This window comes from Trachypithecus francoisi, unplaced genomic scaffold (assembly GCF_009764315.1).
Source record: "Trachypithecus francoisi isolate TF-2019V2 unplaced genomic scaffold, Tfra_2.0 Lachesis_group1, whole genome shotgun sequence".
Lineage (NCBI taxonomy): Eukaryota > Metazoa > Chordata > Mammalia > Primates > Cercopithecidae > Trachypithecus > Trachypithecus francoisi.
In genome coordinates this window covers 46,895,046-46,910,014 of record NW_022681454.1, presented here as the reverse complement: position 1 = coordinate 46,910,014, position 14,969 = coordinate 46,895,046, and the positions used below count along the sequence as shown (strand labels likewise).

Here is a 14,969-nt window from a genome sequence, read left to right as displayed (position 1 = left end):
AGTATTCTCTCTCAATGATCCCTTCAAAAGATTAATAGCAATAGCACTCATGGTCTAAAGTGCTCAAGATAAAACATGAAAACAAAAATCAAAGCATGGATTCTACTAGATAACAAAACATGTCTCTCCTGAGAATGAACATTTCAACCATTCCAGCTTTTCACACCTGAGAATCTTGGATTCAGTGGATTCTGAATACCCCAATGAATTAAAATTAAGATGAACCTTTCTCTTCAGTAATAGAACTTGCTAAAATTAGAGACAAATGAATTAGTGTTTCAGTGAAATACATATTCCTATTATAAGTCATATAGGGAGTGGGGTTCCTAAAAGCAGGTGGCTAACTCTATCTATAACAAACATTTTGACAAGCTCCCACCAACATAATACATGGCATCAAAACAATCCAAAGGCAATTCAAACGATATCTTCACGTTAAGCAGCTGAGGCACTGGGCAAGCAAAATCTAATGAAGCTATATTTTCCCTGGAAGGCAATTAGTAAATTGCTCATATTTTGCTGCTGAAAGAATACATCAGCATGAACAGATGGAAATTTAGAATTCCACAAATGGAATTAGAGACATTGATTTAACTTTCACCAAGCAAATGAAAACCACAAAATATGAATTGCTCTTTCTATAATTAAGCACATAATTAGAGTGCATCAAATTCATATCCATTGTAGCTCATGTTTCTTCCTCCTCATTTCTAAATTTATATACATTCTGAGTCTAACAAATCTACTTAGAGTTCAACTCCACACTGAAAGAGTCTTCTATGACAGATAGATGGTACTAAACTATTTCTCAAATTAAGCCTGCCATGGGTCACACTAGCTTTTTCACAGCATGACACATGCTGCAATAATAATAAGAAATCCTAAGACTCAAAGAGGTAGTCCTTGTGTCAGAACAGATGGAGAGAACAGCTGAGGGAGGAATTCAGCCAGTTTATTAACTCCATGTGAGTAGAACAAATCATATTTAAAAGAATTCATAAGGACAGTTGGTCTGAAAAACAGAATTTAAATGATGGCAATTTTAGAATGGAGAAAAGAGAATCATGATGTCTCATAGTACAACATCACTCAGTTACCTCTTTGTCTTTCTATCTCCAGGAAACAAAAGGTCACCAGTGACCTGCACACACATTATAGACCAAACTGGTGATGGGCACTTGGGAAATACTTGGACTGATTGTCAAATTTAAAATATACAACAAATACTATAACATATTATGGAAATAAAATCACTAACATGCTAAACATTTCAGATACTTGAAATTACTCACATTGTTAATTATTCTTTTCCTCATTCTAGGATATAGTTTGTCTTACTTATGAAAATATTTAGGGGAACTTAGATAAAATTTTTGTTTGATATTCCTAAAATGCTAGAAATAACCTGAGAAATCTTTTTGAGAATAAGCCCTTTATGAAAACCTCCAAAGAGGTCTTTCCTGAGAAAACTCAATGGATATGCCTTATCAAGTATAGTAATATGTTTTGTTTATAAGCTTTCCAAGTTGAAATCCAAAGTAATAAGCATGTTCCAAAAAAATCTAAAGAAGTAAAAATGGGGAAACTTACTAAAAGTGCATGCACATCTATAGCATCAAGAAATAAACTAGTAGTAAAATCCAAGGTCATATTCAGCGTGATAGGCACTGTGGATCTTTTCTATTAATAAAAAGCAACAGAGGCTTTTTCTACCCATGAAATTTTTTTTAAAGTTTTCTTATTATTTTAGTGAAATGGAGATTTTCCTTCTTAATAAAAATTTTCAAATTTCTACCAAAAAATCCTTAAGTAACTCAAGTGTTGCACTTTATGCTTATTGAAATATTTGATAGGTATTTTCTGCCACTTGAGAGTTGCTATTAAATTTTATATCATAAACTTCACTTGCAAACTGACTTTCTTCTCAAGCAAACCAAAGGACAGCAAACAAAAATAATGCCTATTAACTATTTTAAGTACATGACTGTATCCTGTGGGGAAAATCAGGAAACAAAAACAGTAGTTTCAGAATTTCAGATGGATTAGTTATTCAGAAATTGTCTTGAGGACATGCCCTAACCTTTTGGTATCACTCATCAAAGGAAAATGTGACTCACAAAGACTTTAATCCCCTTTCCTCCCAATGGGAGATATAGTCTGTACAGAGAGCTGTTTGCATTTATAACTCATTTAAATCATCTCTTCCAGATACTTCAGGTTTAACTCACAGTGCTACACTCAGACTAACCAATTTAATAAAAGGATTATAAAATATTTGAAGCAAACTTACATATATTTTATTCAATGGTTTATCTCCAAACAGTAGATATCTACTGATGAGCTATTTGAACATTAGATGCATCAAATTCATATTCATTGTAGCTCATATTTTTCTTTATCATTCCTAAGTTCATATATACTGAGTCTAGCAAAGTATATTTCTTCTAGTTATAATCAAATATATTTATAAGCCTATTCTTCATCATGTTGTTTCAGGAATTTGTTATGGATTCAAGAGAATTCAGTAAAAGACAACTGGCTAAACCACAGTTAATAAAGGTAGAAACAATGCGAACGAGAACTCATTCATGGAGTAGATTAATAGAGCAAGTAACACAGGATATTCATAATCAAATGATATTAGCTTTTACAGTGAAAACGTATTTGAGAGAATTAAAAGTCAGTGGTAATAAGGAATGAGAATAACTCCTTCCCATAATCTTCAATCATGTGAACTATATTTGAAGGCTTCAGATGGTCAATACATTTACATGTAAATCTTTAAACTACAAATTAAATATTTTTATTTAGTTGCTATAGTAAATAGAAAGATTTAATTCATACTTTAAAGATTGTACACTTTTATGTTTAGTGTAGCAACTTTAGGATTCTTTTTTTTTTTTTTGAGGCGGAGTGTCGCTCTGTCGCCCGGACTGGAGTGCAGTGGCCAGATCTCAGCTCACTGCAAGCTCCGCCTCCCGGGTTTACGCCATTCTCCTGCCTCAGCCTCCCGAGTAGCTGGGACTACAGGCGCCCGCCACCTCGCCCGGCTCGTTTTTGTATTTTTAGTAGAGACGGGGTTTCACCGTGTTAGCCAGGATGGTCTCGATCTCCTGACCTCGTGATCCGCCCGTCTCGGCCTCCCAAAGTGCTGGGATTACAGGCTTGAGCCACCGCGCCCGGCCAACTTTAGGATTCTTTGGTGTTCAGTAATAATCTATGCATTTGGGTTACCAAACTTGGTCAGCTTGGTCAGGACTTTTTTGTTTGTTTGTTTGTTGTTTATTTATTCATTCATTTTAAGACAGTCTCACTCTGTTTCCTAGGCTGGAGTGCAGTGCTGCGATCTCAGCTCATGGCAACCTCCATCTCCTGGGTTCAAGAGATTCTCCTGCCTCAGCCTTCCCAGTAGCTGGTACTACAGGTGGCTAATTTTTATATTTTTAGTAGAGATGGGGTTTCACCATGTTAGCAAGGCTCAGACTCCTGATCTCAACTGATCTGCCCGCCTTGGCCTCCCAAAGTGCTGGGATTACAGGCATGAGCCACAAGCCCAGCAGGACATTCTTTTATATTCAGTCAAATAGTAGTTTAAAAATCATAGCTAAAAGTAGATAAGCATAACTTGTTAATTATGATTCAAAGCAGTTGATGCACATCTGGTTGAAGATTAGCAGATTCTCACTGCAATTTAGTTATAACTGATTAACATTTCAAGGGACACAGGATTTCAGATTCTACAGTCAGGAAATCATACACTAAACAAGTTAAATAATCAAGTAAGGTAGACGACTCATATTTGGAGGAGTTGATTTTGTTTCTTCAGGAGATGATAAGTTATCAAAGATTCCCATTCAATAAAAATTGCTATTAACTATTGGAAACCTACCAAGAACAATAAAAGCAGGGACCTGTTGTTTTTTTCATTGTTTGTTTAAAAATTCAATGCTGAATCACCATCATCTAGATCAGTGTGGAACACAAAGTGTGGGCTCAGTCAATATTTATAGAATAAGTGAATAAATACTAAACTGTTAACAAATAGTCAAAGCTTATGTGAATAACTGTTGGATAAAAAAGAGAAGAGGGTAAGAAGTGAAGAAGATACAAAAAATGAAGAAATAAAAAGATGAGTGAGAAGAAAGTGACAAGGTCTTTCCTAGTGATAAAGGTCGTTCCTAGGGCAGCAGAAGAGTAGATTTATAGTAACCTAAAAGAAAACAGATGGCTGAATCCTTTCGCTCCCCTCATGTACATGTGGTCCAACATTGTTTCAACAAGACTGTAGCCCTACAACCAACAATTGAAAGAGTGACATCAACATATAAAAGGAAGGAAGTGCACACCTTCAGTGGAAACCCCAATGAGAAATACACTTCTGCCAAGACTATCAGGTTGGTATAGTACCTGTGATTTCTTGGCAAGAAATCATGAAATACTTCAAGAAATTAGATAGTTATTAGGGGGATCTTACTTCACTTTACGAGGGGAGATCCCTGAGCACCTCTTCTAACATCTAAAGTCTTCTTCTCTCCAGAGGAATTGTGCTCCGTTCCCTGGTTACTTCTGTTTTACTTAGGGATTTCCGAATTGTGAATAAGGAAAGAATGCCAGCCCTGGTAAGTGCCAGCCCTGGACACATTGGCCCACAGATGCTGTCCTCCTCCTTTCCTTAGTTGCTCTTTTTCTCAGGGGACTGGACTCTATTAGGCCATATTTCCCAGGTTTGTCCGCCAGCTGCCTTTGGTCTGGTCTCAGCCAATAGGAGGGAGATACCACCAGGAGACAGAGGGGATAATCTAGGCCATTTCTCCCCATCCTTTTCTCCAGAAGCAGCTGTATCTTATCTGTGTCTGTGACTCTAGCTCCCGCTGGACAGGCTATTACTGCCTGGGTTCCAGTAAACCACCCCCTAGCCCTCAGGTTGGTAGTGGCTTCCCATTTTTTCTTACCTCTGTGTTGGTCCAAGAGTGTCTGCTTTTGAATTCTGCATTGCAATATGAGAACAACCTCATCTTTGACACCTTTAAATGCCCCTTAGGATTTCATCTACTTAGCTCTCTGATCTTAGACCACAAGTCTCTCCTGACTGCCCAGCTGGTCTTGACTGTCTGGCCTACATATCTGCATCAGCTCTCTCTCTGGAATGCCTAGATCAAGCTGTGGAACCTGTTCTACTTTGACCACAGGCTTCTGATTCCCTTCTCTCTTTTTTCCGGTCCCATCTAGCTCTATTCTATTCACCTCATCATGGTTGCTGGTCCTATAACTGCTCAAAGTTGGAAAGTTGCTACTCTGAATGCTGATGTTTGCTGAACTGCAGGACAAAACTACTCTATAATGATCTCTAAATTCCCACTTCAGATTTACCTTGAATAGATTTTAGGCATAATAGGCATAGGCAATATCAAAGTTTACATGTTTGTGTCATAAGAAGATTAAAAATAATCTATATTTCCTGCATGGTTGGTCATCCCTTGCGTGCATCCTCTTTGGTAATATCCAGTAAGATATAATGGCAGACAAGAAGATGGATAAAATTATGTCAGATAGTAATTCTGCTCACAGGGCATGAAATCTACGATGGTCTTATAATAAAATAGCTTAATATAGCCAAGTTAACGTGTTTCTATAAATTCTTTCACTGTAGGCAAAAATAACATAATCCCTAAAGTAGTGAACTTGTAAATAATATCAATTAAGCATTTAAGACCCTCTTAATCACTTTACATTATAAGCAAACAGTAAATGTGTAATGGTGTTGACTATTCTGGGTTCATGTTTCTTAAGTGTTTATTTTAATTGAACTTCAGCACTAATACATGTAAGTGTTACTCTGTTTCCCAGGTTATACTCTCACTGGGAATCTGAAGATCAGGTTGTTTAATTCAGGATCTGTATTGGTAGATTAAATTCCCACCCAACCCTGTCTCAATTCCCAAATTAATCTTGAGTTAGGTAAAAAATAACAAGCACGCTCAGCACTGGCCCTGTTTACCAAATCATCTTCCAGCCAAATTGGTTGAATTAGTTACATCTTTTCTCTTAGTCTAGTTGAGGATGTCGTGTATCCTTAGACTTCCAAACAAAACATGCCTACTCTTTCTGTGGTCTCCATTATAGCTGGAGTACCATTTCCAGGCCTCATTTACAGCATTCTCTTCTGGAACTTTCATTTGGCTGCCACACAGAAAGTCCTATGTTTCCTGCCAGCTGTCCTCTGGGTTCTCAAGTACCCCAGGTTCACCTACTAGAGAAAAGAATTTCAAAATGCCATTAGCCCAAGCAGCTCTACCTGCCTCTCTGCCCTGATTCCCAGAGTAAGGTTTCAGCCATTAAGAACTGTTCTCTCTGAAACAGAGCCTTCAACACAATGGTCTATCTGGTTGATCACCACTGGCCATGAAGCTTAGCCCCAGTGCCTGTCCCATCTTAGGGGATGGTTTCAAGTCTAGCTCCTTCCTTTTAGACAAGAATTGAGGAATCATGAAGTGTTCTCTGACTCCATATGTTTGTATTAAGCTTCTTCATAATGATTTATTTGAGTTTTGATGTATTTGGTTTGGGCTGAACTCACATCTCCCTCTCCTGCTCCCTCTCCCTATGCCCTTGCAAGGAACAAGAACTACAAAATGGAGCCTTTTGTAAGGCTGTTGCACTCAGGAGCTTTCTTGAAGTGCTCTGAAATTTCTGGCAGAAATAAAACTATTTTTAAAAATAGTTACAGCTTATGTTCCTCATAAATCTCCTTCTTCTGTGCCCTGAGAAATAGTTAATCAACTCTTACTTAGCTTGGAGTTCACCCAGATGCTCCTTAAGGGTTCTCTGTAGCCCCACTCTCAGAGGTGAAGCCAACACCGGATTCTAGCAGGGTGCCTAAACTCAACAATCTGATAAGAGATAAGGCAACAAAGCTTCATAAACATTGTGTTTTCTTCCAACAGCGCACAAGGAAGATATTAAACCGAGTTCCCCCAAACAATCCCAAAAATCTCCTACTTTTCCCAAAGTAAAGATAATGATAATCAGGATCTGTGGACTCCATAATGTGTCTTTATTTTGGTTTAAACTAATGACATTAGATTCTCTTCAACCTGGCAAAGAAGAGGTAGGTATACATTAAACAAAAGAAAAAGAAAAAAATGGACCTAAAATCATGTGGGAACTAGATCATCGTCACCATTATTCAAAAAAGAAAGGCTGTGGAATATCTCTGCAATTTCTTGGCCAGCTGGTCTTTTTCACCAGACACATATATCTTTTTCAAATATCAAAAGGTAGTAAAGCTATGCATGTAAAAGTCATAATAGTGATAGTAATTGTAAGTATTATAAGGGTAAAAATAATTTATATGATTCTTACTGACTGCCAAGCACTTGCTAAGCACTTCACGCACATTAACTCTTCAAAATCTCAGAATGCTATGCTGTACATATGATAAGAAGGGAGAACTTTCTTAGTTTAGAAAACTGAATTGCAGAAAGGTTAAGAAACTTGATCAAAGCAAATTAGTAATGGGCAGAACAGAAATTTAAACCTAACTCATCTTTCATACCTATGAAGATGCAAATAACTCAACCAAGTACATTTGTGTATAATATATTTGCCCTCTTGATGAATACTGAACCATAGTTAGAGCACCTTCTACTTATTTCATGAAAAAGCATTGACATTATATGTGACTTGTGTGTTCTACTTTGAAACCACACTTTTTTACTCTAAACATTGTTTGAATAAGAACTTGCTAATAATTTGAGCGGTTATTTCAAAATATTTATGTACTATTACTACATAGATGAATTACTCCAGCTTAGCATCCAATTTCTAAAATTTTCAAACTCATGTGTGCATGACTAATTTTCCCTTTTAGAATTATGACAACATTCATTCATATGCTCTTCTCTTTTCATTTTTGTACTTTGGTAGTTTTGGAAACATGATAAGATAGCTCGTAGTATAACTAACAGCTTCGTACACACAGCATATCTATACTCTTTCCACTTTTCCTCTAAACATCACCTTACCACAGTTTTTTCTTTATCCCCTGTTCACTTGCCATTATTTCCATCCAATGAAACTTATTTTTCTTCTCTCTCACCTTTGAATTTCCTTCCCTCCCTACCAGCATGTGAATTACTTGAAAGCTCTTTGATCAGAATAAAAATTCCAATTATTTGATCCTTCCATTTATTTGGATTATAAAGACATACAGGGGTATGTTTTGCAAAACAGTCTTGTCATCTTTGGCAGAAGATATGTCACTCTATTATAGCTTTGCCACGTGTCCATAGAGAAAGGTCATCTTATTTTAAACACATGTTCATATGCAACATGTATAACAGAGATGTGAATTCTAAGGACATTGCAGAAAGCATAGCTGACTAGGGATTCTAGCACCGTCAGGATGTGTCTCCTCTTAATTGTGACCACTGTAATGCATTTCATAAAGTAATAAATTGTTCTTGCCCTAGGATCAGGATTCCCATCTCTTCACTACAACATGTCTAGATGTAAGACATGTTTGCCCTTGTACAATCAGTGATCCCAGTCTAGATGTCAAATACTTGCTTGTTCTGTGTGTTAACTGACTTCTTTTCCTGGACCCGCAGGCTCTATCAGATCCTTCCCCTAAAATTCATACATCCCGCCTTGTTGCTATCCATGCCCCAGCATGTCAATGCCAAAGTAGTTAAGAAAAAGGCTCCAACTATTTTAGTATCCTAAATTTTATCTTTTCATTCTACAAAGAATTTTTTAATAAAAAGCTAAAATTTAAAACAAATTGATACTATTCAGTAAAAAGTTGTTATAGATTCCAAGCAACTTTCTCTTTTATAGGCAACATAATTATAAGTGAATTACAAATGCAGACTTTATGACTCTAATTAAACTCTAGGCCACAACCCATTAAAAACAGTGTATACGGATTAAGTTAGGTGTAAGAAAAAATAAATATGCCACATAATGAGGCATAAGTTGATATGTCTCAAAATAAATGAGGAGAAACAATTTCAGATAATATATATATTTATATAAAATTTTTATCAACATAACCTAAAATGCTTTCTTTAATTTCATCAGAGATAAAATTTTTATACTTAATTTTCATATACATATACATCATACTTTCTCTCACTTACTTCATTACTTCGTTCTACCCCAAGAACATCTTTGCAAGTATTTCCCAAATGTGAGAGACTGGAGGAGGTTCTATATTTTGGTTGTAAGAATATACATTAATTTTTAGAACATTGTAATTAAACTCAGAAATATTTAATTGCAGGGATTTTATTTTGTAAGAATCAAATAAAATGACTAAAAATTAACTTGAGGCAAAATGAAATTTCAACATTATTGTAAAACTAATTAAGAGAGCAGATCTTTAAAGAAATGTAGTACAGGATGGTTACACCTCGGTTTCACACTTGGGAGACTCATTAACCACTTACGTGTTTTCACTGAAGTTTGTAAATGCTTAAAGATTGAGTTACATTATGAAAAGGACCTGTTGAATATTGTGTCTGTAAGGTTCAATTCTACCTAGTCCTCATTGCCACCTTTCATATCTTCTCTAGTGAAGAATGAAGAAATGAGAATTATGTGTTTGAATCTAGCACCTCTGACGTGGAAAAACACATGGTGAAGCAGAGGAAAGAAAACTGAAGGAAAGTGAAAATATCCTCAGGAATACCTTGGGGGGAAACAAACAGTATTTCAAATGAAAGATTAAGAACAAATTCAAACAAATGGATTTGAAGGTATTATGTAAAAGAAAATGAGATGATTTAGCACAGGTACTCTAAGAATTTGAGAAGTTCCTCATGTTTCTGAGAGAAGGTAACATTGCTGATAGGAACATTTAAAGGCGGTACAGAAAGGAAATTCTCCTCAGGAGGCCTACAGAACACACATGGGCAACAGTAAGCCCCCCTTGCCCTGCCTGGATCCACACAGAGGAAAGGAGAGGTAAAGATGAAAGAAAGAGGTTGAATAGAAGATATTAAATGGTTGAAAAATAATTTTAAAATAGTTACGCTTCTGAGAAGATTTTCCATGTCTGGGTATGAGACATGGAGATACATCATACTGATCAACCTGAAGTAATCTACTTACTGAAATACCCACTTCTAGTTTATCTAGTTCACGCAAGGTTTCACAAAGCCACTAATGGTTTTATAAAAGCTTTCTAATTGAAATAGTCTTAAGTATCACATTTTACTAGCGGCAGGTATCTTTTCAAAAAAAATAAAAGCTAAGTAACTTGTCCTCTGTTGTTTCCTACCACTAAGTTTGCATTAGAAGACGCTGGCAGTCAAATACACAAGAAGAACCACAAGTGTTAGCAATTTAACAGAAACAAATGGTAGTGTGTCATGGACCCCTAAGGCTTGTTGGACTAAATCATACCCTCTTCTAGTAAGCCCTGAAAAGTATTTAAAACATATGTTGAAGAAAATAGCTTTTAGAGGGGCAGATAACAGACGTTGGACTCAGAAATTATAAAAATCTATTGTGCATTCTTTTGGCTTCTAGTTCTACTCAGTTTTTTGCTATGAGCTATGATTTGTTTGTGGAAGCAAAGTAAAGGCAGCCTATCTTACCGCCTCCACTTCGGCTGGGTCATACCAGACGTTGATGTAGGGATGCTGTAAGGCGTCGTCCACTGATATTCTTTTTGCTGGGTCAATCACTAGCATCTTTGACAACAAGTCCCTGGCTTGGCTGGCTGAAAAAATAAATGAGAGAAACAACTAGTAAGATTTTGATTTCAGTAAGGAAATTTGTTGGACAGAGAGGAAATTAAGAAAATAAAGTATGGGATAGTATCTTCCTTCCAAACATCAGGTAAATCCCTTGATGTGATGGAAAAGAAAATGCATTTTACATCTGTTTCTTTGGGTCTCTAAGCCTAAGGCTTCATTCTGAGGCTCTCCAAGGGTTATAACACTTTGAGTATATAATTATTCACTCAAACTTCTAAGCAAAATGTATCAACCTGGAGAGTTTATGTAAGCAAAATCATCTTCTTTGGTAACCTGTATGAATATGGGATAAACAGCATAAAGAGCACAGAGTGCAAATGCATGATATTCAACAAATGTCTGGACAGCTGTTTGAAGTTAATCAACACATGTGTCTTTATACTCTCATTCATACAATGGAATTATCAGGATTTTAGTATACAAATTGACTTAAGAGTTTGTATCATACAAATTTCTTTCCTTTTTCTTTTAGTTTGTTTGTTTATTTATTTATGTATGTATGTATTTTTGAGATAGGGTATCTCTCTGTTGCCAGGCTGAAGTTCAGTGGAATGATCACAGCTCACTGCAGCCTGTAACTCCTGGGCTCAAAGGATCCTCCCATCTCAGCTTCCTGAGTACCTGGAACTACAGGCATGCACCACCATGCCCAGCTATTTTTTCTTATTTTTTGTAAAGATAAGGTCTCCCTACATTGCCCAAGCTGATCTCGAACTCTGGGCTCAAAGGATCCTCCCACCTCAGCCTCCCAAAATGCTGGGATTAAAGGAATGAGCCACTGCTCCCAGCCACAAATTTCTTATATACATAAAAACAACCAAAGAATTGATGTGATAGAAATAATAACATTCAATTACTGAATTTTATTTTAACATTCTGTAATCATCAGGTATTTTTAATCAATGGAATTAAATAAATGGAAGTCATGACTTGATGAAATCCAGTGGCTAAAGACTGAAGCCAGTCTAATGCTACACTAGACACTAATGAAAAACTCTATATTATGTAAATGCTATCATAATTAATTTTATGGTTGTGGGCAGTAACAGTTATAAAATTATATGGTGATAGCATATTTATTTAATAACATTGTTAAAAGACACATTAATTTTAACTTCTAAAAACATGTACATTTTTTATTATACTTTAAGTTCTGGGATGCATGTGCACAACGTGCACATACTTATACATAGGTATACACGTTACATAGGTATACATGTGCCACGGTGGTTTGCTGCACCCATCAACCTGTCATCTACCTTAGGTATTTCTCCTAATACTATCCCTCCCCCAGGCTTTTACATAAAGTTTTAACAGAAATGAATATCTCAAATCAATATTGTTACTCAACTGATTTGAAAGTTGAACGGTGAAAATATTCAGTTTATTCTAAATATATGGTAAAACATCAAATTAAAGAGAACAAAATTTAAATGGATTTTTCAAAAAATCAACATAGATGACTCTGTGGATATGTATCAATTTTTATTTAATCAGTTTTTCAGATTAAGACAATTTGACTAATTCTACAAATTTGAAAATTACATAAAATATAAAAATCAGGAAATAATATCTAACCCCACTAGTTAGAGGCAATGACTGATTATTGGCATATTTTTTCTAGTGCTGTTCATGTATTTTTCACATATTAACTACACTACAGTTAAAATGTAGTAATTAATTTTTTACCTGTAGGTATTTTCTTTTAGTAATTACATGAATAAATACATCTTTTAATTTTCTGAACAAATATGAAAAATCACTAGTTAAATCAACCTTGAGAACTTTTTATTTCTATTATCCATTTTTCTGGAAAACTCAATCCTAGAAACTTATTATCATTACTTTCAAATTAAAACTCTGAATTGCACAAGAACAACAAAAATACAGAAATACTTATACATTAATTCAATATTTAATTTTTCTCATTGCCAATGGCCTCCTAATAGCCTACCAGGGCTGTGTTTATTCATTGCTTTAAAGATCTCTTTAATTTGTAACTGATTTTACATCCAAATTCATGTACCATTCTTATAGATTCTCTCATCAAATCTATCCATTTTTCTGCTCTTAGAAAGGGCTGGGGTTAGTCGGGTGCGGTGGTGGCTCACATCTGCAATCCCAGCACTTTGGGAGGCCGAGGTGGGCAGATCACGAGGTCAGGAGATTGAGACCATCCTGGCTACCACAGTGAAACCCCATCTCTACTAAAAATACAAAAATTAGCTGGGGTTGGTGGCGGGCGCCTGTAGTCCCAGCTACTCGGGAGGCTGAGGCAGGAGAATGGAGTAAACCCGGGAGGCGGAGCTTGCAGTGAGCCTAGATAGCTCAGCCCGTGCAACAGAGCGAGACTCTGTCTCGAAAAGAAAAAAAGAAAAGAAAGGGCTGGGGTTAGAATGGGCTCTTCATGAATAGGGTCATGAACTACACCAATACCAAATCATCTTGCTAAGAAATAATAATCAATACTATTTTTAGGAAACAATATGGGAAAATGTTTCAATGCTTTATCTTTCGTTCTATCATTTGAAAGCAAATATCTTATGCTCTTTTCCAAACACAGTAGAATACATTATTCTCTTTGGTTATTTGTATATTAAGATTATTTATAGTTTTCCAATTTTATATTTAAAATTAAATCAATAATCAAATATGCAAACTAGTTTATCGTTTACAAAAATAATTGCAGAGATTCAAATTGATTTAAAAAGTAAACTCAAGAAAATTGGAATTACATTATGAAGTATAATATCTTAATAGCCTTTTTATTGTGATTTCATACAGTGGTTTAATGAGAACTTTGTTGTCTCTGTATTGCTGCAAGTGTCTTCAAAAGAAGGGATTACTTTTGCTTGATATTTCAATAGTATTACAAAGACATGATTTCTATAAGATCTTTAATTGGAGTATTAGCTCTTTTTCAATCTGGATATAGGCAATGTTGATCTTATCAGCAGTAGATTTAGAAATAATTTAGTCCATTGTCAGTAAGAGAGTCTATAGAGGCAGTTAAAGGAAGAAATCCAACTGTGCAATATGTGTCAAGAGCACAGAAACAGTGTTGTGCATTTAAAACCCATTAGATAAAAGTTTAGAGAATATGAAAACATCCTGTAAAACAGTGGCACCACATTTTAGCTTTAGCTTCCTCATCTCATTTAAGTCTTCCTTAGCTATACACATTAAGTTTGTAAGTTAAGTCTGCAGATAATTTATTGTCCACATAACATTTAGGGCTAAATTTAAAAAGCATGTATCCTAAGTTTTTCTTTTTTGATAATTTATAGGTACATTTTAAAATTATTATTTTATTATATTTAACAGTCACTGAGCATCCACAGTGAGCCAGGCACTGCTCTAAGTGTTTGACAAATTATTAAGTCAGTTAATCCTCCCAACAGCCCTATAAGGTGGGTTTTCTCTACGTTCATTTGTTAAAACAAGGAAAGAAAAATTAGGTAACTTGCTCAGGGTCAGACAGATTTTAAAGCATGGAGAAAATTTGAAACGAGGTAGGGGGAAAACAGTCAGATTTATTTCAAAATAAGATTTTCAAGAGTGTTCTAAATTATAAGAATTTGAGTATTATTATTTATATTACACTTTATGCATTGCCAAATTTATTCCATGTCTCCAAATTAGACTAAGGCATTAAGCCAATTCTGTTGGTGAAGATATTTGTTACTCAAGTACATTAACTGCCAACAACATGATAGAAAAAAATGACTTATTAATGGAAATGTTTATATTGAATAAAAATATATATGTAAAATCTCTTTGCTATTTTAAAATGAAAAAAATTAATTTAAGCACTCCATAAATTATAGAAAAAGAAGTTCAGACACCTGCATCTCCAAGATTTTACAACTAAATCTTGCATTGAAAATATTTTCCAGGCAATAAAAAGGATTGGAAGAATGATTTCAATGTATATTGTGTTGGTTTTTTAGAGTTATATCTCAAAAAATAATTTTAGGATTCTATGTAACCCCCTGTGAAATACTTAGGGCACACCATTGTCACACATTTTATTCTTATTCTTCTCTCTGAATATCCAGACAGTTCTTCAGTTCTTTTTTTTTTTTTTTTTTTTTTGAGACGGAGTCTCCTCACTCTATCGCCAGGTTGGAATGCAGTTGTGCGATCTCGGCTCACTGCAACCTCTGCCTCCCAGGTTCAAGCGACTCTCCTGCGTCAGACTCCCGA

The 14,969-nt window shown here is 35.4% G+C and overlaps 1 protein-coding gene across 9 annotated transcripts in view; it reads right to left on the bottom strand.

The window, feature by feature from the left end:
* MAPK10 (mitogen-activated protein kinase 10) overlaps positions 1–14,969 on the bottom strand; it is a 339,795-nt gene that overhangs the window by 38,016 nt on the left and 286,810 nt on the right. For all 9 annotated transcript variants that reach the window (XM_033214181.1, XM_033214176.1, XM_033214180.1 and 6 more), the window contains one exon: positions 10,602–10,726. In XM_033214181.1, the coding sequence (XP_033070072.1) occupies positions 10,602–10,726 (125 nt within the window). The remainder of the gene's footprint in view (positions 1–10,601; positions 10,727–14,969) is intronic.